This window comes from Barbus barbus, assembly GCF_936440315.1.
Source record: "Barbus barbus genome assembly, chromosome: 4".
In the NCBI taxonomy this organism is placed as follows: Eukaryota; Metazoa; Chordata; class Actinopteri; order Cypriniformes; family Cyprinidae; genus Barbus; species Barbus barbus.
The window spans coordinates 32,777,763-32,805,069 of record NC_136732.1 but is presented as its reverse complement, the minus strand read 5'-3'; the positions used below and the strand labels follow the sequence as shown (position 1 = coordinate 32,805,069).

The following is a 27,307-nucleotide window of genomic DNA, read 5'->3' as shown; positions in this document are numbered from 1 at the left end:
ACGTGACCAGGACTGGGCCGTTCATGACGTCACGCCCGCTCTGCCTCGTTCTGGGCAGCTGACGCTCGCGACGCTGAAGACTCAGAGACAGCAGCTCTCCATTTCAACTGATTAAACTCAGTAAGTTACATTGTTCTTGCTGAAATAACTGTATTCTCACATAATAACTATTCTGAAACGCCCAGTGAGTTGTGTTTGGAAGAGAAGAGCGTGTTTTGTTTCAGCTTTTGGAATGCGTTGTTGATTATTTACGTTATCTGAGTTAACAACCTGTCGGTGATAATTAGCATTAGCGCTTTAACTCTCTGTCACTGCTGTTTACTTTTTCAAGTTTAAGTTTGAACCTGATAGGAGTGCCTTTCCATCTGTTACAGTAAAGCACGGAAGTGTATAAAGTGCCTCTTTGCCCTGTTACTTGTTGACGCAGAAGCTTGGCTTGACAGATACACTAATGTCCTCCGTCGGGCTAGTTTATAAGCCGGTGTCTGTGTTTACCTCTTCTTACAGTTCAACGATAACATACGACCTTTTATTGCCGAAGTAGCTTCCGTTAGGTATTTAGTATACAGTAAGTCTGAAAAAATGGTTCAGAAAACGTTGACTGCAAACCATTTAACAAAGCAGCTAATATACTGCAAAAATAATCTATTTGTGTGAATGTCATTTCTGTATGACATCATGTTGTGGAAGGAAAACAGTGTAACGTAAAAATAATAAAAATATAAGATAAAACTAAGTGAAATCATAAAAACATTTTATTAAAGTAGAACGTAGTTAATAAATAATCCATTTAACAGTGCAGTAGAAAAGCGTAATAGAAACTAAACATTTTCCAAATAATATTTTACACATTTTTCAAAATATAAATTGGGGTTTTATGAATGAAACTATATAGCTGCTGTTTAGGTCTTAGGACAGGGATTTTTTGGGTGAGGATGATCATATTTGATGAGGATGATGCTGGGACGGCTGTATGTAGTTGTACAGGAGAATGGAAAAAAGAGCAGGATGCAGAGAGACAGCTGAAAGAGTATCTGCATCTTGATAATTCCCCAAGGTGCTGCATTATTCAGCATGTGTGGAATTACCCATGAAACAAAGACTACTCACTTCCCTTTTCAACCACTTAAAAGTTGTAAAATGGACCTAACAAAAATATTAAATGGCTTTTTGTGCTTTATCGATTTTCTTTGTGCCGTAACCTGCCACAAAGTGCCTCTGTGTTGGTAATATTTAGCATGGAGAGTCACATGGCGCAGCTTAATCCATAATCCGCTCCCTGTGAGTGGAGTCCATCGTACAATCATTCTTAATGAATAGTAAACTTCTTTCAGTGAAGGACTGCTTTCAAGAATGGCCTACAATTTACAATTCACTCCTTTGATTGGACCACATGCATTTCACTGAGAAGATCAGGATTTGCTCTAGGAGAGCACATTCCATGCAGTTGTAGCGGTAGGTCCAGGGAAAGTAAAGTTCATCGGGTTATTCGGTGTAATCACTGAATGCTCCTGTGTGTTTTCTTCATTCTTCTTCTTCATAGCATGTGCTTATTCTCTCAGCTGTTTGGAGCATCACATGCCATGAGAACGGTGAAACAGCAAAGAAGCGTAGCACTCTTTGCATGCCCTCTGGGCACAAGATTGTGGAATCTTTCCAGAAGCTTTGCCTCGAATAGTAGTAGGCCTGGCCGATTAATCAAAATTGATTTGCAATTAAGATTTTAGCTTTCAACGATTAAGAAAACAAGATAATGGGGATATAATTATTATTGTGCTGCATTCCATTTTTCTTGTATATTTCCTTTCCTTTACAGCAGTGTGATTTGGGTCTACCCTCAATGTTTAGTAGGTGGTGCAAGTGCATTACAACATAGTTGGTCTTATTTTTAGACTAATTAGATCTCTCTATCTTGCTCTATATATAATTACATTAATATATATATTCATGTAATTATATATGGTATTATATATATATATATATATATATATATATATATATATATATATATATATATATATATATATATATATATATAATTTTTTTTTTTTTTTTTTTTTTTTTTTTAAGTTATATCATTTAAAATATATAACATCGTATAAAATAAAATATAATTGAGCAGCCCTATTTTGCAGTTGGTTTTTTATAGCTGCTGATCTGATATCTATAAGCAAGCTTCTCGTACAGTACTGTCAGATAACCATTAAATGTTAAAACTTTGAAAACAGAACATTCATATGATTCTCATGATTCTCAAACTATCAGCTGTGTCCAATGAAGCTCGACTCACTGTCACAGAGCATTTATCTGTGGCATCGTCATCTTGCTGGACTGTGAGCATAACAGAATTGGCACAGAATATATAAACAGACCAGAATTGTTGGTTAAAAATGCTGACATGCTGTTTTAAGGGCTGCCTTCCTTCCTTTTGGTTAAAGTAAAATCTACATTCACATAATCAGTGTGGCTTAACCACTGTGCTTGGTGTCAAACAGAAATATTACTGTTCATGTGAAACCTTTTGTATTTATTTTATTAGCATTTGTGTTTTCTTCCTATTCCCTTAGACATTCTCCCCTTTGTGCATTGAGTAGAGAACAGTGCATTATGGGGGAGTTGTTTCGCAGTGAGGAGATGACTCTGGCCCAGCTCTTCCTCCAGTCTGAGTCTGCCTACTGCTGTGTCAGTGAGCTGGGGGAGATTGGCATGGTGCAGTTCAGAGATGTAAGTATAGACCACGTCATAATTCACTGGCTATTAATTCCTAGAACATTTTTACTGTTCATTGTCAAACCCATTCAAAACAACAGAGGGTGGCACTTCATTCATAGTGACTCATGGCAGTAATATTGATGCCATTGCCAACAAATGTCAGCATAACTGAACAAATAAGCATAAAAACGTATACACATTCATGGACTTTCTTGTGTAAGCACATTCAGTGTCTACAATAAAATGGTGCAAGTTACTTCAGGTAAACATTTGATGTCCTTTGAGAAAAGTTGCTGCCTTATTTAAAGATCCAGTATTGACGCTACATTTCTGTTTATTTTCACATCATATTTGTTCCGTTTTAGCTTCACTCTAAGAGTTTGCACTACTCAATTTGTTTTGACAGTTTTTGATTATAAAAATGCCACTACTGGAAATGCGTCAGGACCAGACATGTACTTAATGTCCCTGCAGCATTGATGATTATGCGATAGTACAGATGTTTTGCATACAAGATTTTGAGCATTGCTTTACCATGCAAACTTGATTTCACTGCTACTGGGATGGGAAACAGATAAAGAGCGAAGAATATTCAGTAGAGTGTGAGACTAAGACCAGATGAAATTGAATTGGGGAAGATTACACAAACTTTATGACCTCATACAGGAAGGGATTGTGATACATTGCTCAAAGTGGCCTAAGAGCACTCACTCATCCTTGAACCCTCATCTAATTATTCACAGCCAACGGTGTTGTTTTTATTTCATGTGGATTCATTGTTCCGTTGTGAATATGACTACTTTGCAGTTCCCCTTACGCCCCTGGTTATGAATGTGGCTTCCTTGTCTTTGAGAGAATGGTAATTGTATATTAATAGGTCAGTAGGGCTGCACAATTAATCGAATTTCTAATCGCGATTACGATTATGGATGCCACGATTACATAATCGTTCAAATCCGCGATTACAAAAATAAATAAACAATTAAAAATTCCACTTTCATTATTCTGTGTGCTTAAGAGGTGTTTGCGGGGTTTAACAAACTCAAATACACTGGATAAAAGACATTTTGTCTAACTGATAGTCGTTGTCACTTTGTTGTGCATGATAGATATGTTAAACGCCAAACGTGTCAAAAGCGGAACAAAATAGCGGTACTCGTTTGAACTGCGTGCCACACACAGACCTTTTATCCACTCGCCTCAAAAGAAAACAACGTAGTGCGAGCTCAGAGCGAATGCGTTTATTACAGTTACCAGTCGCGATCACGTACTAATCAACACTGTGAAATCCAGTAAGAAGCACTTGAGTTCAACGCAGAGTTCTCCAGAACAAATCACGTCTCTTTAATTTAAACTAGTTTAAAGCCAAATAAATCGGAGCTGTCATTCTCATCAACACGCAGAAAGCAGCAGAAACAGTGCAACAACAATCCAGTTAGAAGACGTTTCAATCCACAAATCACCCACATTTACCATAGTTTTACTGTAGTAACACGGTAACTACTAATGGAACGGTGGCAGAAAAGTAGGATATTCTTATTGAGTATTATTAATATACTAAACATGTTAAAGGAGTAATGAAATATAATTACATTATTTTGTTAATTATTCTATCAGATGTGGATTTGTAATTGACTGAATGTCTTTAGGCTACTGTTATTCAATGCAAACACCATAGAAACCTATAGTTAGGCTACTTTTTTACCATGGTAATGAGGTGCTGTACTTTTGGTTATGTATAAAAGATGAGGCTGTTACAGTTTTCACAATGGTACTGTCAAATACACATCTGCATCCCAACTCAAGCTCCTGTTAATGTGCATCTCTAAGAGAAAAAACTTGTTCAGGTGCTGGTGCCACTGCTCACGAATGTTAGTCTGGAGCCCTGATAATATAAATTGTATTGTAAAATGTTACTGTAATTAGAAATTTTGTCTGTTTAATTGTAAATGAAATATATAGCTTTAGTAAACCATTTTTTCTTTTTTTTTTTCTTTTAATTTTAGTATAACATTATTACACCATGCATAATTTTACCTTTTTTTTGTTTAAAGAAACCAAAGCAATGTACAATTGACTTTTGAGGCTCAATGGCTATAGAAAAGCAATAAAAGTTCAGGAAGAGTGTTTTGAGCCTTTTTTTTAAATGTATATTTTATATAAAAATATGGCATGCAGCTTCAAACAATGGCATAAATCTGTTCAAAATAATCGTTATTAATAATCGCAATTACAGTCTCAAGGGAAAAATCGACAATTATGATTTTTGTCATAATAGTGCAGCCCTATAGGTCAGTGACCTTTTCTCTTTCATTGAATTGCAGTTGAACCCCGATGTGAATGTATTCCAGAGGAAGTTTGTGAATGAAGTCCGTCGGTGTGAGGAGATGGACCGCAAACTAAGTGAGTTATTGAGTGAGCATTGCTGACGTAGTGAGCTGAAAATTATTGCTGACACAGCATCATAAGTTCTGGTTAAATTCAGTGGAAAGATGTTCAAGAACACGCTGTTTCTCTCCTTTTCTGTTTCTGGCTCTGTTTTCTCTGCTTGATCATGTTTTTGTTTTTTTTCAAGGATTTGTTGAGAAGGAAATCAAAAAGGCTAACATACCTATTGTAGACACAGGGGAGAACCCAGAGGTCCCTTTTCCACGAGACATGATTGATTTGGAGGTAAAACATTATGAGCATTATAACATTATAAACATTATGAGCTGCCTACAGAGGCACTGTATCAAGGGACGATGAAAAGTTTTTCTAAATTCTAAGGCAGCATTGTATCCTTTATTGAGAAGGCAACCCATAATACATTGTGATGAGCACAGTGCTAAAACGTAGAGATGGTGCATGAGGAGTATGGTTGGGCCGATAGACGATGCCATCGTCCATCGCCGATGGCTGACAGACATCACGATGTTGAGCCGGCATCGTGATCCCCCCCCCCACCCCCTCTTCCTCAATCCGCAGCATACCAATTCCGTTTTCAGAAAGGAAATTAAGTGTACTACAGAACCCCTAAGGGGAATAAATAGCCTACGAGATGGGAGGATTAAAAAAAAAAATTAAATCAGTATCTGCAAATAATTCGCCATTGTCCTATCAGTCATCTCTCCTTAATCTGTGTATGTGGTAAGTGAACTTTCATGTACTGTAATGTAATGGCTAACCATGTCCCTTTAGTGGCTCCATAGAACGCGTTATTTGTTTTCCGTGCGTTTCTGCATACGGATTCACGCTTCGGGCACACCCCTAAACCAGCCCCCCGGTGTCATCCTCCATCATGATGTTTCACTGTAGACACCGTTCGATGCCAAATTGGTAGACATCGCCCAACCCTAATGAGGAGAGAGGTTGTTGATTACAAATATTTGGAAGGGTTTTGTTGGTTTGGATAAAAGCGTCTCCTAAATGATTAAATGTAAAATATTCTTGTCACTCAATACTGATTAGAATAGTTTATTAGGTTTAAACATTACATTATATGTAATTGATGTTCTATTAAACTCTCTATTCATCAAAGCATCCTGAAAAAAAGTATGATTGTTTCCACAAAAAAATATTAAGCACAGGATTGATAATAACAGAAAATGAAGACTGGAGTAATGACTTCTGAAAATTCAGCTTTGCATCATAGAATAAAAAAAATAAAATAATTTTGATTATTTTGCCTGTATTTGTGCTTATTAGCTATTGTGTGTATTGTCAATTTCAGAGTACTTAAGCTGTGAACAGTTTTGAATGCATTTAATGAGTTGTCCTTTTTTACTTTTTAAAGGCCACCTTTGAAAAGCTGGAGAATGAGTTGAAGGAGATCAACACCAACCAGGAAGCCCTGAAGAAGAACTTCCTGGAACTGACTGAGCTTAAGCACATCCTCAGACGAACACAGCAGTTCTTTGATGAGGTCTGTAATACCTCATTTCTTACAAAACCATAAGCCTTTAGAGTTTCCTGTGGTATTTCCTGAGGCATTTTACACGGTACATGATAGGTGGCAAGCTTTGCTTGCGATCTTGCAGTCTTAGTTGTCTTCCATTTCACACACTCTTGAGAGGCGGTGTGAAACGTGCCTGTGCAACCACAACAATATCTGCTGCTGCTTCAGCTTGAGCAAAAACATGCTGCATCTGAACAGGGTGATTACTGTTATGTTGTTTATGTAAGTGATGGTTAATGAAGCCGTAAAGTAATGCAATAAACCTCTCTTCAACATTGTTTTTGACCAAGTAAAAGCTAAAACTATTTCATTGGTTTTGAGTAAATGGCATGTAACATTTAAGAAAGCTAGCAGAAACTGTATTTTTGTGCTTAACTTTACTGCGGTGCCACTTTCTGTGTTTTTCGTGTTGCCATGTTCCACTTCTCTTCCATTTAGCCTGAACTGGGAACTCACCGTTCCCTTTTACAGTGTAAAATGGCCTTTACGCACAAATGTCATTCTATGGTTATATTTGAATACAAACCATCAGATCAGAAAAATCAACACCATTCAATAGTCAAATCAATAAGCACTCTAACACAAACATAAGAACCATGTATTTCCCCATGTCTGTAAAAATGTTCAAGCTGACAAAGACAGATGCATGTCTAACAGATTGAAAGGCCTTTCTCTGAATTCCTGGTCACATCTCAGCCGCTGGTGATGATGTCATACTGCCCTTCCCAAGACCAGTTCTGCAAGGTGTTCGACTCCCTATTCACACGTTTCTTGAACCTGTAAAAAAAAATGCTCAGCCTTTTGTGCATGGGATAATTTGCTACTACCAGGGTGTTTCTTTTCTTTCAGCCTGTTGGGGATCTTTGACCATACATTTCTGTGCTTCCTGGACACTGATCTGAACTTTTATTGTTCAGCATTTTATTGTGATATATTTCTTTTACAAGTTATAAAAGATCATTTGAGAGCAAGCAGTTAAGTTGTAAGCTGTCTTGTAATCATTCACTTTACACTTCCACTAACTTGGGCTCTCTCACAGACTGGTGGTGGGTGGTATGAGGGTGGTGTGGGTCAGTGGTTAAAAAAACAACAACAAAAAAAACTGCTGTTTCAAACTATTCAAAGAACAAATCCCTCTGCTACAATCCAAGTGCCCTCGTGTTAGGCACATAACCCTGGTTTTCCCTATAATAACATGTATTGTAATTTGTTTTGGGTAAAAGTTGTCAGCTGATTGAGTATTATTAAATATCAAGATTTACTCTAACGTTAATCCTCTGAATAAATAATTTTTTTTAACAAAAATTTAATTGAAAACATAAGTTAAACATACGTTTGTCTTATTTATGTGATATGAAAGAAGTACTTTACCTTAACATGTAGAGCTTTGAACGATTACAACATCTGTCAATATTAAGTTAACTACAACAGCTTGATACTTGAATTTACCAATGCCCTGCTGTATGTAAAGGGCCCTTTATTTGATAGAAAACAATTTCCTGAAACAATATTATCAACACTACAATGAACTTTGATTGATTCAAAATCAGATTATTTTTACAGGAAGAGATAAATAAATCAAATTATTGTTCTCTTTTCCTTCTTTGTTAGATGGAAGACCCTTCACTTTTGGCAGAGTCGTCAACTCCACTGGATCCGAATGAGGTTGGACGTGCTGCTCCTCTTAGGCTTGGGTGAGTATGCTAGTGGGTTTGATCTCTGTCTTACTAAGCTATGTTATGGACTGCTAAAACATGGATGCTTCACATGTGGAAATTATAGTACAGCCTGAACTCATTCTTTTGAAATGCATTCAGTGTATCATTTTACCTCACAAAATGCATCTCTTGACGTTCACTCTCACTGAAGCAGGCCTGCTTGAACACAAGAAATTCAAACTCTGTATGTGTGCATATGCTTGGATGAAACTTGGATGTTAATGGAGATTGCACATTTCCTGATCTCTGTTTCTGATCTGCCTGCCTATATTTTTTTTTCTTCGGCACAGCTCTAGACGAATGCAGAACAGGTCTTTTAAATGTGTCTAAATGTAAGGGTATATGTGGATCGTAAATGCATCAAATGTTTTGTTGGTAGTAATATGGTCATATTGTTCTGGACTGAGTTGTAAAAATCACAGTATCATGGGAGAGGTAGCTTTTAAATGGGTTTATGCTAGTAAAATTGAAGTAATAAAGAGGGATTTAACACACATTCTTATGTAACTGCTGCTAATGCCAGCGGGTTTGTCATTGATCTGTGATCAATAATCCTGGTATGCCTCTAATACTTCATATGAAACACACTTTTTCCATTTAGATCATTGGATGAAAGGAAAGAACCATCAGAGGAGTTAAGAGATGAAAGTAAAGAGGAATGAGGACATATCTTAATATAATATAGTTTTTGCAATATAGGATGCAGATCAGTTATTAGATGGGGGCCGAAACATGACACAATGGCCAGATGTAGAGTAATAGATGTGTGGATTTTCACACAATGTGTTTGAGAGGCCTGACAATGCATCCACTGTGTATGTCTTTCACCACACAATAGAAATAACGCTACAATTTGATTTATTGGGAATTTACACAGCCTGTACCAGAGATTTTAAAGTTATCTGAGTTTAAAGTAATGGAGAAACAGGATTAATGTAAAACCCAGAGTTACACTCACATTAAGACCATAAGATCGAAAGATCTAAGGGTGGTGATGGCGCAGTGGATAAGACACATGCCTTTGGTGTGAGAGACCCGGGTTCGAATCCACTGTGAGACACCAATGTGTCCCTGAGCAAGACACTTAACCCCTAGTTGCTCCAGAGGCGTACGACCTCTGACATATATAGCAATTGTAAGTCGCTTTGGATAAAAGCGTCAGCTAAATGAATAAATGTAAATGTAAATCTATAAGATCAAAATTTGAAGTTTGGTATGGCAGAATTATGAAATAAAACTTGATTTGATCTAGATTTAAGACCAATCCTTATTGGGGCATCCCATCTAAATTTCAAATATTTTTTATTAAAAAAGTTTATTAAACATTTTGAAGTACCTCAAAAGTTTGGTATTCTTGGAAATCAGTTTCATTATTTAGATGTCTGCTATTGAAGGATACTGATATAATTCACTCACCTTTGTTGCTGGTTGCAGGTTTGTTGCAGGGGTAATTGGCAGAGAAAGGATTCCCACCTTCGAAAGGATGCTGTGGAGAGTTTGTCGTGGAAATGTCTTCCTGCGACAGGCAGACATCGAGGACCCACTTGAGGACCCTGCCACAGTCAGTTTCCCCTGTGAAAAAGAAATAACTTTAAGAAAGCTTTGCAAGAAATAATTGTTTATTTTGGATTATTAACTGTATATTTAATAGGAGCTTCCTCTTATGTTTTTTTTTCCAGGGAGACCATGTACACAAGTCTGTGTTCATCATTTTCTTCCAGGGAGACCAGCTGAAAAACAGAGTCAAGAAGATTTGTGAAGGGTACGAGAGCATCGCTGCCCAGTCTCAATACAGAGTGATCAAAACAAAAGAATATGGTGTTTACATGAGATTTTGAAAACGTTATTGTTTTCTGATTTTGTAGGTTGGTAAAAAAATTATTGTTTTTGAAAGAAGATTCTTATGCTCACCAAGGCTGTTGCTGCTTCATTTATTTATTTAAGATACAGGACAGTAATCTTGTGAAATATTATTACAATTTAAAATATATTTAAATGTTTATTAAAAAGCCGAAATTTAAACATTTCTTATTATTATCAATGTTAGAAATAGTTGTGCATATTTTTATGGAGACCATGATGCATTCTTCAGGATTTAAAAGAAGAGCATTTATTTGAAATATAAATCTTTTGTGTCATAATTTTCTTTGTTACTTTTGATCAATATAATGCATTCTTGCTGAATAAAGGTATTAATAAAAAAAATAAAACCTTATTCACCCCAAACTTTTGATAGTGTATTTTGATAGTGTAGTGTGTATTTGACACATTCTTAAAATTAATATATTCCATATTCATATATTTTACCAATATTTTTATGTTAGGTTTCGGGCATCTCTGTACCCCTGTCCTGAGACCCCTCAAGAGAGGAAGGAAATGGCAGCTGGAGTCAACACTCGAATTGATGATCTCCAGATGGTAAGACATAAGTGCAATACGTGCGCACACACATACACATTCTTTCACAAACACTTAATTCTGCTTATGAGCAAAGATTATATGCCTGTCTTTTACTTCTTTGGCCAGAATAAGTGCATGTAGAGACAGTCTTTTTTTAAAGTTAATCTTTTTCTTGTATGAGGTGAGTTAAGTCGTATGAATGAATGAATAATGCATTTATATAGCGCTTTATTGTGTATTGTACACCGAAAGCGCTTTTCAATCATGTGGGGTTTCAATCTCTCCTCAACCGCCACCAGTGTACAGCATCCACCTGGATGATGTGACGGCAGCCACAGTACAACAGTGCCAGTGCGCTCACCACACACCAGCTACAGGTGGAGAGGAGAGAGAGATGGAGCCAATCAAGTGGATGGGGATTATTAGGAGGCCATGATTGACAAGGGCCAATGGTGGCAATTTGGCCAGGACACCGGGGTTACATCCCTACTCTTTACGAGAAGTGCCATGGGATTTTTAATGACCTCAGAGGGTCAGGACCTCGGTTTAATGTCTCATCCACAAGACGATGCTTTTTGACAGTATGTTGTCCCCGTCACTGTACTGGGGCATTTAGGGCCCACACAGACCACAGGGTGAGCACCCCCTGCTGGCCTCACTAACACCTCTTCCAACAACAACCTAGTTTTCCCAGGAGGTTTCCCATCCAGGTACTGACCAGGCTCAACCCTGCTTAGCTTCAGTGGGCAACCAGTTTTGGGCTGCAGGGTGTTATGGCTGTGTATGGATGGATGCGTCCAGACCTGATCTAGTTCTGTTAGAGTTGTTCTCTCTGTTGCTTTGCTCACTCTGTCCACAAATCTGAATTAGTTTTCAAATCCTGCCACACTGTTTGCACTGTCATTTTACAAATGATGAAATCTGATCTGCTTATTCAAATGTTATCACCAATATCTGGTCCATCTGCGTCAGCTGCTATAGTAACAATGTAAGCACCGACACAATGGCAATCCCCATCTGTGTGTGTCTCATCTGTTTCTATCCTAGCTGTATGTGAAAGAACAGTCCTCAGTCTGATCAGAGGTTCTTACATCAGAGATTATAAAATCATGATCATAAAATAAATTAGAAAAACAAAGCGTAGCTGTTCACAGAGTGCCTAAAAGATTTAAACCGGAAAGCAAACAAACTCGTGAATGCACACTGCTGGTTTTGTAGTGATATGACTGAATATGATTTGACAGTACATCAATTGATGCCATTTGCTTCATAAACTCCAGCTTGAGTGGCGTAATGGAATTACATGACATAATGAGTGTGATCAGAAATCATGTGCTGTGCCAAATACAGATTAGATTAGAGCAGGGTGGATTTCACTATCAGTAAAATAAATAATTAAACAAAAAATGACTAAATGTCAAAAAAACACTGCACTCTGACTGTGTCATATAAATTACATATGCATTTGGTGATGCTTTTAATCATAGCAAATTACATTATACTATAAACAGACCCTAAGTATTTCTTGTTGCCCACGTAATTAAAATTTGTATCTATTTTTGTTCTTATGTCAATAAGACCAGCAACCGGCAGCCATTTCACCCTGCAGTCCAAGACTGGTTGCCCACTGAAGCTAAGCAGGGTTGAGCCTGGTCAGTACCTGGATGGGAGACCTCCTGAGAAAACTAGGTTGCTGCTGTAAGAGGTGTTAGTGAGACCAGCAGGGGGTGCTCACCCTGCAGTCTGTGTGGGTCCTAATGCCCCAGTATAGTGAGGGGGACACTATACTCTCAACAAGCACCGTCCTTCAGATGAGACGTTAAACTCTCCTGACTCTCTGTGGTCATTAAAAAATCCCAAATTTGCCTATTAGCCTCTGATCATTGTGGTCTCCTAACTATCCCCATATCTGCTGATTGGCTTCATCACTCTGTCTCCTCTCCACCAGTAAACTGGTGTGTGGTGGGCGTTCTGGCACTCTATGGCTGCTGTCGCATCATCCAGGTGGATGCTGCACACTAGTAATGGACGAGAAGATACCCCCTGACAATGTAGAGCGCTTTGAGTGCTTGGAAAAGCAGAAAAGCGCTATATAAATGTAATGAATTAATAAGATTTTTCACATTTCACAGGTAGTGCAGATCACTGTCTCTACAGTATGAGAGTGTATGGCTATTTAATTAAATATATTTATTTTTAAAATTTATTTTAATTCATGTTATACAGATTTTTTTGGGGGGGCTTGTGGCGCCCCCTGTGGGTGTGTATCACTTTGAAAACCTCTGGATTAGACTTCTGGTCTCAACTCTTTTTCTCATTTTCTTCTCTGTTTTTGTTTTTTATTCCCTCTCTTGAGCTGAGATTAAACTAACACGCTAAAGTGCAGGTTGATTTGACTGAATTATCCACTGGCTGTGTCAGTGCGCAGTCGGTGTCTGTCAGTTTGTACGGCTGAGGGAATCTCTCTCAGTGAGTCATTAGGGGCTACCAGTAGACGTAATGGGGGGACTGCTTGGATGGTGTTTCAGCACTGGGTCTTTGAGAGAATCTCTCACAGTGCCTTATTTGGGAAGGAAAACTTTGGGTGAGTGTGTCCTCACACATTTACATAGTACCCATAGCTTCTCACCCACACAGATACCCACACAGTTTAGACCTTCAGCACATGGCAGGGCAGTTTATCATCGCTGCTTAGTTCTCACGTTAGATTTATTCAGTGTCTGCACAGTGGCACATACAAGTTTCAGCATCGTGTCATTTTTCTACACTCGCTGACAGTGATATCACACACAGTAGTATTACAGCCAATCAGAATTTATTCTTTAATAAACCTTATTCAGGGTTGTGTCATATAAAATTTTTGACAGGAATGAAAACCTAAAGGGTTCGAAGTGCAGTAAATTCAATGGATTGTACTGTTGGTTTAACAACATACCGATTGTTCAGCTTATGAGACGTCTTTTTGAAATAAACTTTCAGTAGACAAAAACTCCAAAACCGCTTTGAAAGTTGTGAAAATCATGTGATCTAGAACCTTTACAGTGCGTTTTATAGTGAAACTTGAAAATCTGTCCTTGACAGCCTCATTTTCATCTGTTAAATTTATAATACCTGATTAAGGTCTATAGACGGCTATGTGGAGCAAGATTTTGGGCCATTGTAGGCAAGGCTACCCTCAAAACATGACAACATAGAAATCGATCGACAAAAATCTGAAAAGAAATTCTTGTTGTCATTGCATTACAAACAGTTACAACTGTAAGGTGCTTTTCACAGTGGCTGTCTCATAGTGAGAGTTCCTCTCTGTGCATATCCACATACTGAGGGAGTTTGTTCTTCATGTTCGCCACAGTTATTCGCTGATTCTCTCTTATCCCACACCCTCTGAAAACCCACATGCATATCCGTTTTGTCTCTGACTATTCAAAAGAAATGAAGGAACATATCCAAGCACAAGAGTGCTGACATGGCCGGGACTGAGTATGCACTCGAGTTCCATGTCACTGACTCACTTCGAGCTATTAGCGGGCCTGTTTGCCCCGAGGTGAGAGAGAATGGTCACTATGCACGTGTGTGTGTGCCTGTCGGGCAGGAATCGTTAATGTCCCTGTGATCCTCTCACAGATTTAGAGAGAATTTGGTACCCTTTAGTATAGTACACATGCCATGTTTGTGTTTCTGTTGCTGTTTGAGCAAGACGGAAGATCTTTGGGACACATTATTAAGGATTACATAAATCCCAGAGTGGGCGAGTTTGCCTGATTTGTCAGCGTGGGTGAGTCTCTGTATGTTTCCAGCGTGGGTGAGCATGTGGGATATTCTAGCGTGGGTGAGTGTGTCTGATTTTAGAGTGGGTGGCTGCGTATGTCCCACCCGTGTGAGCGAGAATGTGCTTGGACGTTAATGTAGCCACTCTATCTGTCTAACATGCCAACCAGATACTGGCTCACTTCCCTGGCCACTCCTGAATGATTGAGAAATCCACCTTACTTAAATAGAAGCCATATTGCCTACGCTCACACAACCAATGTTTGGAATTCACAAACATGTTTACCAACAGGTGTGGCTCTTGAATTTTCCTGTTCATACAATAGCTGACAGAGGGTGCTTGTTTACTTTTCAATTAACAAAATAACTGAGGTTGAGCTCTTATTTATCGCTAGCTCTGAATAACACCTACAACTATTGGGACTAAAGTGGGGTGGCTTTGGCAAAATACTTCTGAATCTTTCTTGTTCCATGCAAAAACAAATGGCTCTTCTGATGGTTTCTCAAAAATATTCACAAGCTCACGAGTGAATGAATGGTTTGAATCAGATTAACTGAATCAGATTATCATTAGGGAACTCCCTCACTGAACCCCAAATGTTTTTTCTGTCATGATTCAAACTAAACGGAGAACTGTTACTGTGTCAGTGAATCATCCAGAGTCATTAATGAACTAAACCCCCAATTATTTTTTTTTCTTTCTGTCATGTCTGATTAAATGGGGAACTTGAAGTTGAACACCTATTTGTTGCTATTCTTGCAATAGCTCTGAATTACAGCTGTAAATATTGTGACAAAATTGTGGTGGCCGTGGCTAAATACTTCAGATTTTTTTGTTCCATGCAAAAAAAAAAAAAAAAAAACTCTTCTTATGGTTCCCCAAAAAGATTTACAAGCTCATAAGAAAAGGAATGGTTTGAATCAGATTAACTGAATCAGATTATCATTAGGGAACTCCCTCACTGAACCCCAAATCTTTTTCTGTCATGATTGAAACTAAACGGAGAACCGTTACTGTGTGTACTTCGCCTGACTTAACATCAGCCATACAAAAGATATTCACAACAGTTTTTTTTTTCTGAAAAATATTCAGACATTTAAAGGATATTGAACATTACCGGGTTTCCATGTCAGACGTAACGCTAAACTGCAGTCTGCTCAGAGTCAGGCTCTCAGGTTGCTCTATCAGCTCTAATTGTGACTATATCACCTCACTTGTTCAGTGATCTCATGTTTCCTGTTTTGACACCTCCTCTTCCTCTCTGCTGTGTGTTCCAGGTGCTGAATCAGACGGAGGATCACAGGCAACGTGTTTTGCAGGCGGCTGCCAAGACTGTCCGAGTATGGTTCGTCAAGGTCCGAAAGATGAAAGCCATTTATCACACTCTGAACCTCTGCAACATCGATGTCACTCAGAAGTGTCTGATTGCTGAGATCTGGTGCCCTGTGTCCGATCTAGACTCCATTCAGTTTGCCCTGCGTCGGGGCACGGTGAGGGGACACACTCTTGCATACACTTATATTGTTTGATGTTTCTGTACACCTACTAAGATCTTAAGCTGGAGGAGGTTGGTACAGTGTCTCATTCTTCAGGCTGCTACCTACTATAATTGAATCCAGCAAATCAAATCACTGCATGACTTTTTCCTCTTGATAATTACATTTACTTTCTAATGAGCACATCACTGATAAAGTGATTCATTGTCATTTATGATATCTGATCTCAAATTAACATCTCAAATGTTACAATTGTCATTGTTATTTGAACTCTAATAAGGGCTCTACTAAATATGTATTTAGACTAATTTGAGAAATAATATTAGACACATTGGAACTGTTGTGACATATTGGCTTGATGGTTGTTGTTGACACATTATATCCTATTAAAACAGAATATTGTTATGGGGGGGATACAAAGTTGTGGGGCACTTTTATGGGACTTACTGTTAACTCTTGTGGCTTTTCTTTGGGCCATTCTGTCACAGGAAGAAAAGACATTAACACATTCAGTATAAAGATTTGACTAATATCAGCACAATAATCAGTTTGCTGCTTTTCTTTAAACACATTATCATATCTGCAAAATCCAATATCGATTGAACTCTTATTCATATATATTGATCTATTAGTACATAAAACATTTTCAATGCATATGTATCTCTTGAATAAAACACATTTTGAGCATTTGAAACTTGCAGTTACCCTATTTTGCAGTCAAATGTGTTTAATTAAGTAAAAGAATCTGAGATACATGATTTATTTTGAAATAATATGGGTTTGATCTGTGTGGATTTGTGAAAGTCCTAAAGTCTTAAATTTGGTTTCACAACTCCTGATGTAAGCTGCATTACACTGGGGCTGTATTTAGTCCATTTTACATTGGCATGTTAGACCACATATATTACCACCACACGTGTTGTCTCTAAGGAGAAGCCTATTTGTTCTTTTCATCACATACAATGACTCACACTTTGTAAACATGGTTTTAGCTTCAATTATCCTAGGACACACAGACATGCACACAGGGGACTGAGTGTTAGGACAGAATGCCCAGATGCTTTTACATTGAGTCATGAGACACCTCAGATCAAAGTTTGAATTTTCCTATGGTCTAGAGCTGCTGAAACCTGATCACCTTCTCGCAGCACCACAAGTGGACCCTGTCCATCACTTCTGCTGATGAGGAAACTGATAAAATGATGGCTGAGATAGGCAGAGGCAATCCATTCCCTCAGTTTTCAGAATGTTTGTGATTTTCCATTTTTTCCTCTCAGTAGAAAATAGTCACTGATTTATTTATTTATTTATTTATTTTCATTAATTTTGATTAATTGGAAAATACAAAACGAAAAAGTTTGAATGTGTTTTTATTGCATTTCTAGTATGCAGTGCTTTCATTTAATAGCCACTGAGTAAGAATGAGTTTTGGCACAATGCTTTGGCACAGCAATCTGAACTTTGACTAAACACATGAACCAAAATTATATAAGTTTGTTTGTTTGATATAGTGCGTGCTGAAGATCACTTGAGTGATGGATTCTAGATACTCTTAGCTTATTCACAGCAGGTGTGATTCCTCTGTGAGGTCCGGGATGTCACACCTTACTGCAGGACCGTAAGGGCAGAGCGGGTGTAATACCTGTAATCCCCGTGGTGAGACGTTGTAGTGTAAGGGTCAGAGGTCACTGCAATGTTAACCTTGTAATAGTCACACCGTAAGAGGATTAACTGCTCACACAAATTCACCTTCTGTTCTTCTGTGTCTCTTCTGTGTCTCTTCTGTGTCTTTATAGAGTTAAAAAGGGGTTAAGTATTATTTGTATAATGCTGGACTTACAGCCAGCAACCTACAGATGGATTCTTACAGATAATTTGTTAAACCATGTAAAGCATTGTTTGGTAACAAAAAAGCGGCTTCCTTCTGAACTTAAACTAAAAGTGTAATAGTGTTAAGTCCTTGTAGGCAGTGTTGAAATGTGAAGGATTGTGCTTGCGTGCTAGTTCAAAGCCTGTCCTTACACATGGCATTCTTCCTCATGCCTTATTTAACTAGCAGCTATTAATATCAGCTGTCTTACACATTGCCTTCATACGCACTTACATGCTGTGGACTCAATACTCAAGTTCAGTTCACAATATGCAGCATCTGTTCAAAATTTAAGCAAACAAGTGACACTATTTCCACAGATAAATGAGCATTTACATAAATGCAATGTAGAGTCATGCATACAACTGCTCCACTGTTTACTGGGAAGCAAACTGGAGCATTTGTTTTCTTGCATGAATGTTTGTTAAATTCCGCTCTATTTCTTGCAGGAGAAAAGTGGATCCACTGTTCCCTCCATCCTAAACAGAATGCAGACCAAACAAACCCCACCCACCTACAACAAAACCAATAAGTTCACCTCTGGCTTTCAGAGCATCGTTGATGCTTATGGCATCAGCAACTACCGGGAAATCAACCCAGGTAACCCTGACCTTCAATAGTTTTGTCCCAAAATCCTCTGCAGTGATTTAAAATAAGCTACAGATCAACAAATCCTGCTGTGCTACCTTTTTATTTATTTATTTTTATTTTGCATAATGTTTGTATCAATGTTTGTGCTCATATGTTCAGCTCCATACACCATCATCACCTTCCCCTTCCTGTTTGCGGTCATGTTTGGCGATCTGGGTCATGGTATACTCATGACCTGCGCTGCACTTTATTTGGTACTGCGAGAGAGCCGATTAATTGCCCAGAAAAACGACAATGAGGTATCCATACTCCCATCCATTTCTCTACCCATCTCATTATTATTATTATTTGATAATTTTCTTCAAATCAAATATTCATGTCATATAGCTTTATTTATGTATAGATCCTGAACACAGAAAATATTGATCCTAATTGTTTTTAAGAAGTGTTATTTAGCATGAAAATTAAAGTTTTGTAGTGGAGAATAAAATAGACTCCTTTTGTTATGGGTTATTTTTAATAAAGGCAAAGCTAAATGGAACATTTGTTATTATGCATTTGCATGATGATGGCTTTAAGTTTAGTTTAAAAGTAATAAGATGGTTTGAAAGTCTGGTTTTGAAGGTCTGAAAATGTACAGTTTAGGCATAAAGCTTTTTCTCAGAAAATGGAAAAAAAAAGTAAGGAACTGTATTTACTCAATAATATAGAAATGCAATTTAACAAACATTATATAAAATATACTTTCTTTTTAATGATTCTACATTTATTTGGTCATTTGGGCTGCTACAAATCACAGTGTTCTCTCTTTCTCTAGATGTTTAACATGGTTTTTGCGGGCCGTTACATTATTCTCCTGATGGGAATATTTTCAGTGTATACTGGGATTATCTACAACGACTGTTTCTCCAAATCTCTCAATGTCTTTGGCTCGGGCTGGAGTGTCCGACCCATGTTTGGAGAGAGAGGAGGCAACTGGACGTAAGTAGTTCATTCCAAACCATTAATTTTATATCGCTTCATTGTTGTTCATTGTTGTTGTTTTTATGGCTCTCAGAAAATGTGGCTCTCATAATCAGCCACTTGTTTGAATTGATCACTCAGATCTTCATGTGTGGCCTTCACAAGTTTTAATTTTTATTTTTAACACTGATTTTCCATTAACACATTCAGGACTACGACACTGAAGGATAACCACGTATTACAGCTGGACCCTGCTGTGCCAAAAGTGTTTAATGGACCCTATCCAATTGGCATTGACCCAGTAAGCACCTAGTAAAAACATCTAAACAGTTCTGTGGCAAAGATAGTCTAACTTCAGCCCTTTGAGAGCTGTTTCCTTTTTCCTCTTACAGATCTGGAACATCGCCACCAATAAGCTGACCTTTCTGAACTCCTTCAAGATGAAGATGTCAATTGTTCTTGGAGTCATCCACATGACGTTTGGAGTTACTCTCAGTCTTTTCAATCACCTGTACGCACTTGTCTGTTGTTACTCTAAATAGGTATGTATCAACATTTAATGCTAATTTAAGTCTTTTTGTCGACGTGTGAAGGTACTTCAAAAAACCTCTGAACATCTACCTGGGTTTTATTCCTGAGATCATCTTCATGGTCAGTCTCTTTGGCTACCTGGTGCTGCTGATTTTTTACAAGTGGTTGGCATATGAGGCCAAGAACTCAAAAGAAGCCCCCAGTCTTCTTATAACCTTCATCAACATGTGCCTCTTCAGTTACAACGATCCCACCAACAAGCCATTTTACACGGGACAGGTACACACCAATATCATGTGAATTTATCAGTATATGTGGCGAATGAGACCACTTGACATTTAAAACTGCTGTTTCTCTCTTTTTGTCTTTCTCTGTAGGTTGCAATTCAGTGTCTGCTAGTTGTTATAGCTCTCGCCTGTGTACCGTGTATGCTCATAGTAAAGACGCTAGTAATGCGCAGGCAATACCTCTGGAGAAGACGTCTGGTAAGGACCTGTTTAACATGCCACATTAGAGATTGCTACATGTCCAGTTTGGAAGCTTTTTTATTTTTAGACAACGTGTTATTTTCGTTTTGTTATTTTTTGGTTTTTATTTTAATTTCGATCATTGTACATCAGACGTGAAATTCTTCAGAATATCCATTAATGTCCACATGGATTTTTCTTAAGTATAATTATTAGGCCTGGAAAGGTCATGATAAGTCTTATAGTCAATATACACTTCTAATTGGGGGTCAGTAGGATATTTAAATATTTTTTAAATTAGTCTCTTATGCTTATGAAGGGTGCAATAATAATAATAATAAAAAAAAATATATATATATATATATATATATATATATATATATATATATATATATATATATATATATATATATATATATATATATATATATATATATATATATATATATATATATATATATATATATATATATATATATTTTTTTTTTTTTTTTTTTTTTTATTTATTAAATTTTTTTTTATTTTGGATGCTGTCAAACGATTAATCGCATCCAAAATAAAAGTTTTTGTTTACATAATGTGTGTGTATACTGTGTATATTTAATATGTATATATAAATGCAAACACATGCATGCATATATTTAAGAAAAAATGTTTATATATTAAATATATTTATATAAAATATAAGAATATAAATGTATATGCTGTAAATATTAAATATATAAAATATATACTGTACATCAAACGAGAGACGTTTCAGACGCGCGCTCCAATGGTTATAGCGTGGAAATGGTACTGTGCTTGTAGTGCTTGCTCTTCAAACTGCACGCACAAAGACACCAGTGCACGCATAGCCTGTATAATTTCATATCAAAGCAATAATGTACATGCATGCAATGTTGTGGTCAGTTAAGTCATGAAGTTACCAAAAAGGCGATTAAAGCTGCCTTAAAACTGTGCATGCATGTAATATATTTTATACGAGTCACATTTAAGAACATGTCTCTGAAATGGTTTTCGAAACTGTCCTGGAGCAGCCCAGCACTGTCTCCCTCATCTAACACACTCGATTCAACTCCTCAGTTCATTATTGAGACTTAAAGACCTGAAATGACTCAGAAAAGGTAAAGAGAGTTGAGAGAAAATACGATGCGTGTCAGATCGCAGCCAAAATAACCTAATAACTAAAAAACTAACTAAAAAAAAAGGAAATCAATAACTTTTATATTTAATTTAGAATTTAGTGTTTGATAACTTCAGTTTCAATGTATATTTCTGCTGAAGGGCACAGGTAGGCCTATGTGAAGGTAGGGTTTATGTGAAGTTTGTTTTAAGTTCACGTAAATTAGAAGTTTTTTTTTTTTTTTAAGTCTAATAAATGTTAAAATGGATAGTTCTCAATTATACTGTAATGTTGAATGGCTAATAGTCAATGGTTAAATATTAGGGGGAAAAAACTATTTTATAGAGACATCAGTAGTATTGGTGTCAGTAATGCAGGCCTTCAGTCATAAAAGATGCCATTAAACAAATATTAAAAATATACTGTCTTTATGTTGTTTGTACATAAATTTGAAGATTTAATGTGAAATTATTGTAATATAGAAGGAAATTTAAAAACTTTAATGTTAGGTAGGATTAATCGTGATTAATCTCATAAATTTTTTTTTTTTTTTTTTTTATCGTTTGACAGCACATATATATATATATATATATACATACATATATACATACATACATACATACATACATACATACATACATACATACATACACACACACACCATTACCATTTAAAATAACTGCTTTCTATTTTAATGTGTTTTCAAATTTAATTTATTCCTGAATTTATGCTGGTCTTTAGTGTCACTTGATTCTTCAGAAATCATTTTAATATGCTGTCTTTTATTGGTTAGAAAGTGTGGGAACCATGATAACCTAGATTATTATATAATAGCTAAAACGTATACATTACTTGCACAACCATGACTTGGTGTGACTTTTGCTGCAGGGAACGCAAAACTTTGGGGGAATCCGTGTGGGCAACGGCCCTACAGAGGATGAAACTGGTATCATCGAACATGACCAGCTCTCCCAAAACTTAGAAGAAGAATTGCTTGAGGTGAGGGAATGTTTTTATTTCTTTTTTTTTTCTTCTTTTTAAACTGTCAGTCTGTTTTTCTCTCAACTAGCCTATAGAATAACTATTAATTTTACTAATCAAATACTTTACCCATTCTTGTTTATTTTTCATTTTACAAAGATGCTTTAGTTTGTGAACTCTTAACAGTAGTCTTTCTACTGCGAGAGAATGACATGTGTTCTGCCCACCCATTTATCTGGATATCTGTTTGGGTCGAGTTTTTCTGTCCGACTCTCCATGTGATGTCATCTGTTGATCCTGAGAATAACTTAACGCTTTATCATAAGAATAATTAAAGTGAATTTCTTTATAGTAGTCTATGTGAAACTTGTTTCCACCCACACGGTGACAAGTCACACCCAGGTGCCAAAAACGGCTGCAGTTGGCAGTGGGGTTACTCGCCTGCAGTCGGCATTCCATTCTGTGACTCACTGGATCTGGGATCTACATACCAGTGCTGGTCTAAACTGGGGCAGCCCCTTTTAAAAACACTGTCTCTCCCCCCAACCACTGTATCCCATGGCAACCAGCCTCAAAACACTAAACAAACACCCACCTGGCTAATTGGGTTTCTCTACACTGGAAATAAAATGGAGGCAGATAACCTTTTCAGTGCATTAGTGCCAAATAATCTTCCTCCTTCCATTCCAAACAGACCTGCCAGTAGCAGCCATTAAAGTCAGTTTACTGCAGACTAAAGTCAAATCCCCGGGATTGTGTATCGCTCTCATTTTGGCGTTTTCAGTGACCCTATAAAGCATTTGGTCACTGAAGCTGCACTTAAAAATGTATCCGTTTACAAAAACAAAGTGGCATCTGCAAACAAATGATGCTAGATCTCATAAATAGCATCAATTTCCTCAACTATTTTTGTATTATTTTCAACCAACTGGTTTCACATGACTTTTAGTACACATATAGGCTACATTCACACTGCAAGACTTAGTACTCAATTCCGATTTTTGCTCAGATCTGATTTTTTTTAAATAGGTGTTCACATTTGTTTTAAATGTGGCCAATATCAGATTTACAGTGTGAACAGATCATGGTTTGAACTGAAGTGCACACGCTTGAAAAAAAATACGAGCAGGGTTGCCAAGCTCTCACAACAAAATTCTCCCATTGCTTCTCAAAACTAGTCCAAAACTAGCCCAATCGCCTTCTGGGAGGTAAATGCTGCATTAGTGGGGTCGCGTCAACCCACGGAGTTGAAAAACAACCCACATCAACAGTGAAAAATAGCGGGAAAACTGTGGATTTGGCAACACTTGCACAGTGCACTGTGATACGGATGTAAACATGGAGGACATGAAGCAAGCTATTTATGTGTTTATTTATAGTGTGATCTGCCGTAGAAGCCAGCGAAATTATGCACAGGCAATATGAAATATAAAGACAACTTAGTTTTAAAACTTTTATGATATGAGTTCTTACACGTCACTTTACTTTCACTGACTACCTTTCTCAACTTTGGGTATGTAAAATATTTGAAGTGACTCCCATGAGTGCAGAATTGAGTGACGTAAAAGTCGCATGAATTCCGATATAACTGTTGCAAAACATCTGACCTGTATCGGATTTAGTTCCACATATGAAAGTGGCACAAATCGGATTTGATAAGATCAGATTCCATGTGGTTTGTGTGGTTCACACCGTCATGAGAAAAACAGGTCTGTGTCACATGTGAGCAATAATAAAAAATCTGATTTGGGCCAATTTGCCTGCAGTGTGAACATAGCTGCAGAGTCAGCCACTTTTCACAAAGGTGTCCTAGCAGCAGGTGTAGTTAGTCACATCACATTACTCTTTTGACAAACAGAAAATGTCCAAACTGTTGTCCAAATCACATCTGTTTCAAACCTAACAAATCTTTTTATTAAATGTTTTGCTTAGTGTGCTGTGCTTGTTTAAAATAAAGGCCACTTGCTTTGTTGTATTTTGTTTAATTAGTCATTCATGCATTTGTAGGTGTGGCTTAAGCTTCTGAATACTTTTTGGGGCCACTGCATTTTGTTATGACTGACAAGAAATGTGTTGGTCATTAGATCTTTGCATTTTCTGTAAACCAAAGTGTATTTTTCCTCTCACTATCTCTTCATCAGATTCTAACTGTCATTAACCCTGTTTTAACCCTGTGTGTGTGTCTGTTTGTGCATATGTCTGATTACCTTTCAAGCAGTCAGAGGAAGAAGTGGTAAGAGCAGACAGCCTTCTCGACTCTGTGTAGATGTTTTTTATATTTGTGTTTGTGTGTGTGTATGTATGTGCGCCATCACCCCATACAGTCCTCTTGCTCTGCGTGTGTGTGTGTTCCTGCAGGCTTCAGTGTTGGGTAGTCTCCTGTAGTTGGTGTTCGATCCTTTTCCAGTACATCTAGATAGATTATTTTCTAGACATTCATTTTCCTTTTTTTTAGCCACCATCATTACATGGGAATGATCCAATGAGCCGTGCTGTGATTAGGAAATATATCACATCAAATGATGCCGATCATCTGAAAAGCCCAGCGCTGTGATTTTGTTCTCATGCCTGTGAGATTCAGGGCTGCTAATCATGCTGTGATTGAGCTGGGAGTGGGATTAGATTTTTGTTTTCTCATTAGTCTGAACAGCTCTTATTGCTCTCTTTCTCTCTCTCTTTAGTTTAATTTTGCAGATGTTGCAGTGCATCAAGCCATTCACACTATAGAATACTGCTTAGGCTGCATCTCAAATACTGCCTCTTATCTACGGCTTTGGGCGCTGAGTCTGGCCCATGCGCGTAAGTAATGCACACACGCATACTCACATTTATTGTATTGAAAATGCATGGAAATTTGTTTAGGCTCAGTTCTACTTTGTAGAGTAGTAATTAAAGTCTTTATAGTCTATAATAAATTAATTTATAAACTGCAGCCCTGTACAAATGTCAGTCCATATTTATCCTCTCACTATGCAATTTGTAATCGAGTAATTGTTTACAAGATATTTCTTAAAAAGTCTTTCTGTTTTCTTCCAGAGCTCTCTGAGGTCTTGTGGACAATGGTGATGCACATGGGTCTGGCTTCTAGGAATTTTGGTGGATTCTTTGCGCTGTCAATCATCTTTGCCTTCTTTGCTACACTGACAGTGTTTATTCTGTTGATCATGGAAGGGCTGTCTGCCTTCCTTCATGCTCTCAGATTGCATTGGTAAGGGCACACATGCAATGTTTGGCTTTATAAATGAAAACAGTTGAACAGTTTCAAGAGCAGATGTCGCCCCCTATCAATGGCTACATACACACCCTAGTCTAGCAAAATCCAGTTGCATTGACTATTCTGAGTGCTTAATGTTATTCTTTACACACAAAAAAAACTTTCGTTGCATGCGTGAGAACTGCATTCTAAAACTAAACTCACTTCCTAAAAAGATGGTATCAAGATTTTTATAAAATCTATGTACAAAACCAAACTAAAAAAAATATTTTATTTTATTTTAAACTCAGAATTGCAATCCACTGACCTTGTTTCCCTAATTATTTTCTGTAGGGTGGAGTTCCAGAATAAATTCTACACTGGACAGGGCTTCAAGTTCATGCCTTTTACTTTTGACAGCATTCTGGAGGGCAAGTTTGAAGACTAAACCACACCCATATTATCTCCCTCCTCAACTGCCACACCTCCAAACTACAGGAGCCCATCAGATTGCTTGTGAGATTTCATGATTCTTGTGAACACTGTGACTTTGTAAGGCTCTAAATTTCTCAGGTGTTCTACATCAGTACGTAAATGGAATAATTTACAAGCAGGTTAACTAGATGTAATTAGTTGAAGCTGAAAATAATCTGAGCTAGAACTGCATAACATATTTGCAATGATTTCATAACTGTTCAATTCTTGCAGCAATATGTATCGATTTGTAATAATACAAAATCAAGTGGTGTTGCCATGCAGCACATAGGAGTATGAACAGCATGTTTTTGTTCTCATAAATTTGTACTCTTCAATCAAGGCAAATATCATTACAGTTTCCCTCTCATTATAGCATAGGTGGAGATTTTGTCTCTTTTTTTCCAGTCTCTTAAATTATTATTTTTTTATGTATCATTTATCCTTTGTTGACACATTTATATAACAGTTCTTATGCAAAGGGACCTCATTTCAAATGCAGCAAAGAAAGCTTCACTTTATGGCATTTCACAAGCTTCTGCCGAGAGGATATCCTCAAGTATATCTGTTTACTAGATGCAGATATTCCCCCAGATTTTTGCAGATCTTTGCATTCCTTTGGAAAATGGTAGTAAAGAGTAATGATATTTTAGTTGGCCTTGAACTGTGTTGCTGTTTGTGTGTGTGTGTGTGTGTGTGTGTGTGTGTGTGTGTGTGTGTGTGTGTGTGTGTGTGTGTGTTTTGCTATTGAGATTTAAATGCAAATACACATCTAAACTGTTAATCTCATGAATCCACTCAATTTTTTTTCTTTTTATATACATGAGTGAAAATTAATCAATCACATCTATACATGTATAAAACAATTAATTTAAGCATAATTAATTAAGAAGCATTATTAATAATATATAGCATAATTATTAATTTTAATAAACATGAAATGATTAAATAATATTTCTGTTTTCTTAAGTGCTATTGCTGTTGTTTCACATTAGCCATGCTGATATTTGGAACGACAGCACTTGTACTCTTGTGATATTGCTTAATTACATTTCCGACAAAATTTGACCAATTTGTATTTT

The 27,307-nt window shown here is 37.1% G+C and overlaps 1 protein-coding gene across 3 annotated transcripts; it reads left to right on the top strand.

The window, feature by feature from the left end:
- LOC306860442 (V-type proton ATPase 116 kDa subunit a 1-like) lies at nt 1-26,876 on the top strand. Of its 3 annotated transcripts, XM_079402162.1 has the most exons (22): nt 58-120; nt 2,568-2,724; nt 5,037-5,115; nt 5,288-5,385; nt 6,488-6,616; nt 7,307-7,393; nt 8,261-8,343; nt 9,802-9,928; nt 10,047-10,129; nt 10,692-10,785; nt 15,814-16,026; nt 18,352-18,502; nt 18,653-18,792; nt 19,311-19,474; nt 19,667-19,757; nt 19,849-19,967; nt 20,050-20,266; nt 20,365-20,472; nt 22,466-22,576; nt 25,240-25,357; nt 25,595-25,766; nt 26,106-26,876. In XM_079402162.1, exons 2-22 carry the CDS (start codon nt 2,608-2,610, stop codon nt 26,197-26,199), a joined length of 2,595 nt encoding a protein of 864 aa, XP_079258288.1. In that variant the 5' UTR covers nt 58-120; nt 2,568-2,607; the 3' UTR covers nt 26,200-26,876. The 3 variants fall into 3 exon arrangements, 2 of the variants coding, with proteins under 2 accessions (XP_079258289.1, XP_079258288.1); XM_079402163.1 differs by lacking the exon at nt 7,307-7,393 and having other exon boundaries at nt 1-120; XR_013783383.1 differs by lacking the exon at nt 7,307-7,393 and having other exon boundaries at nt 53-120; nt 22,466-22,586; nt 26,106-26,602.
- The last annotated feature ends 431 nt before the right edge of the window (nt 26,877-27,307 follow it).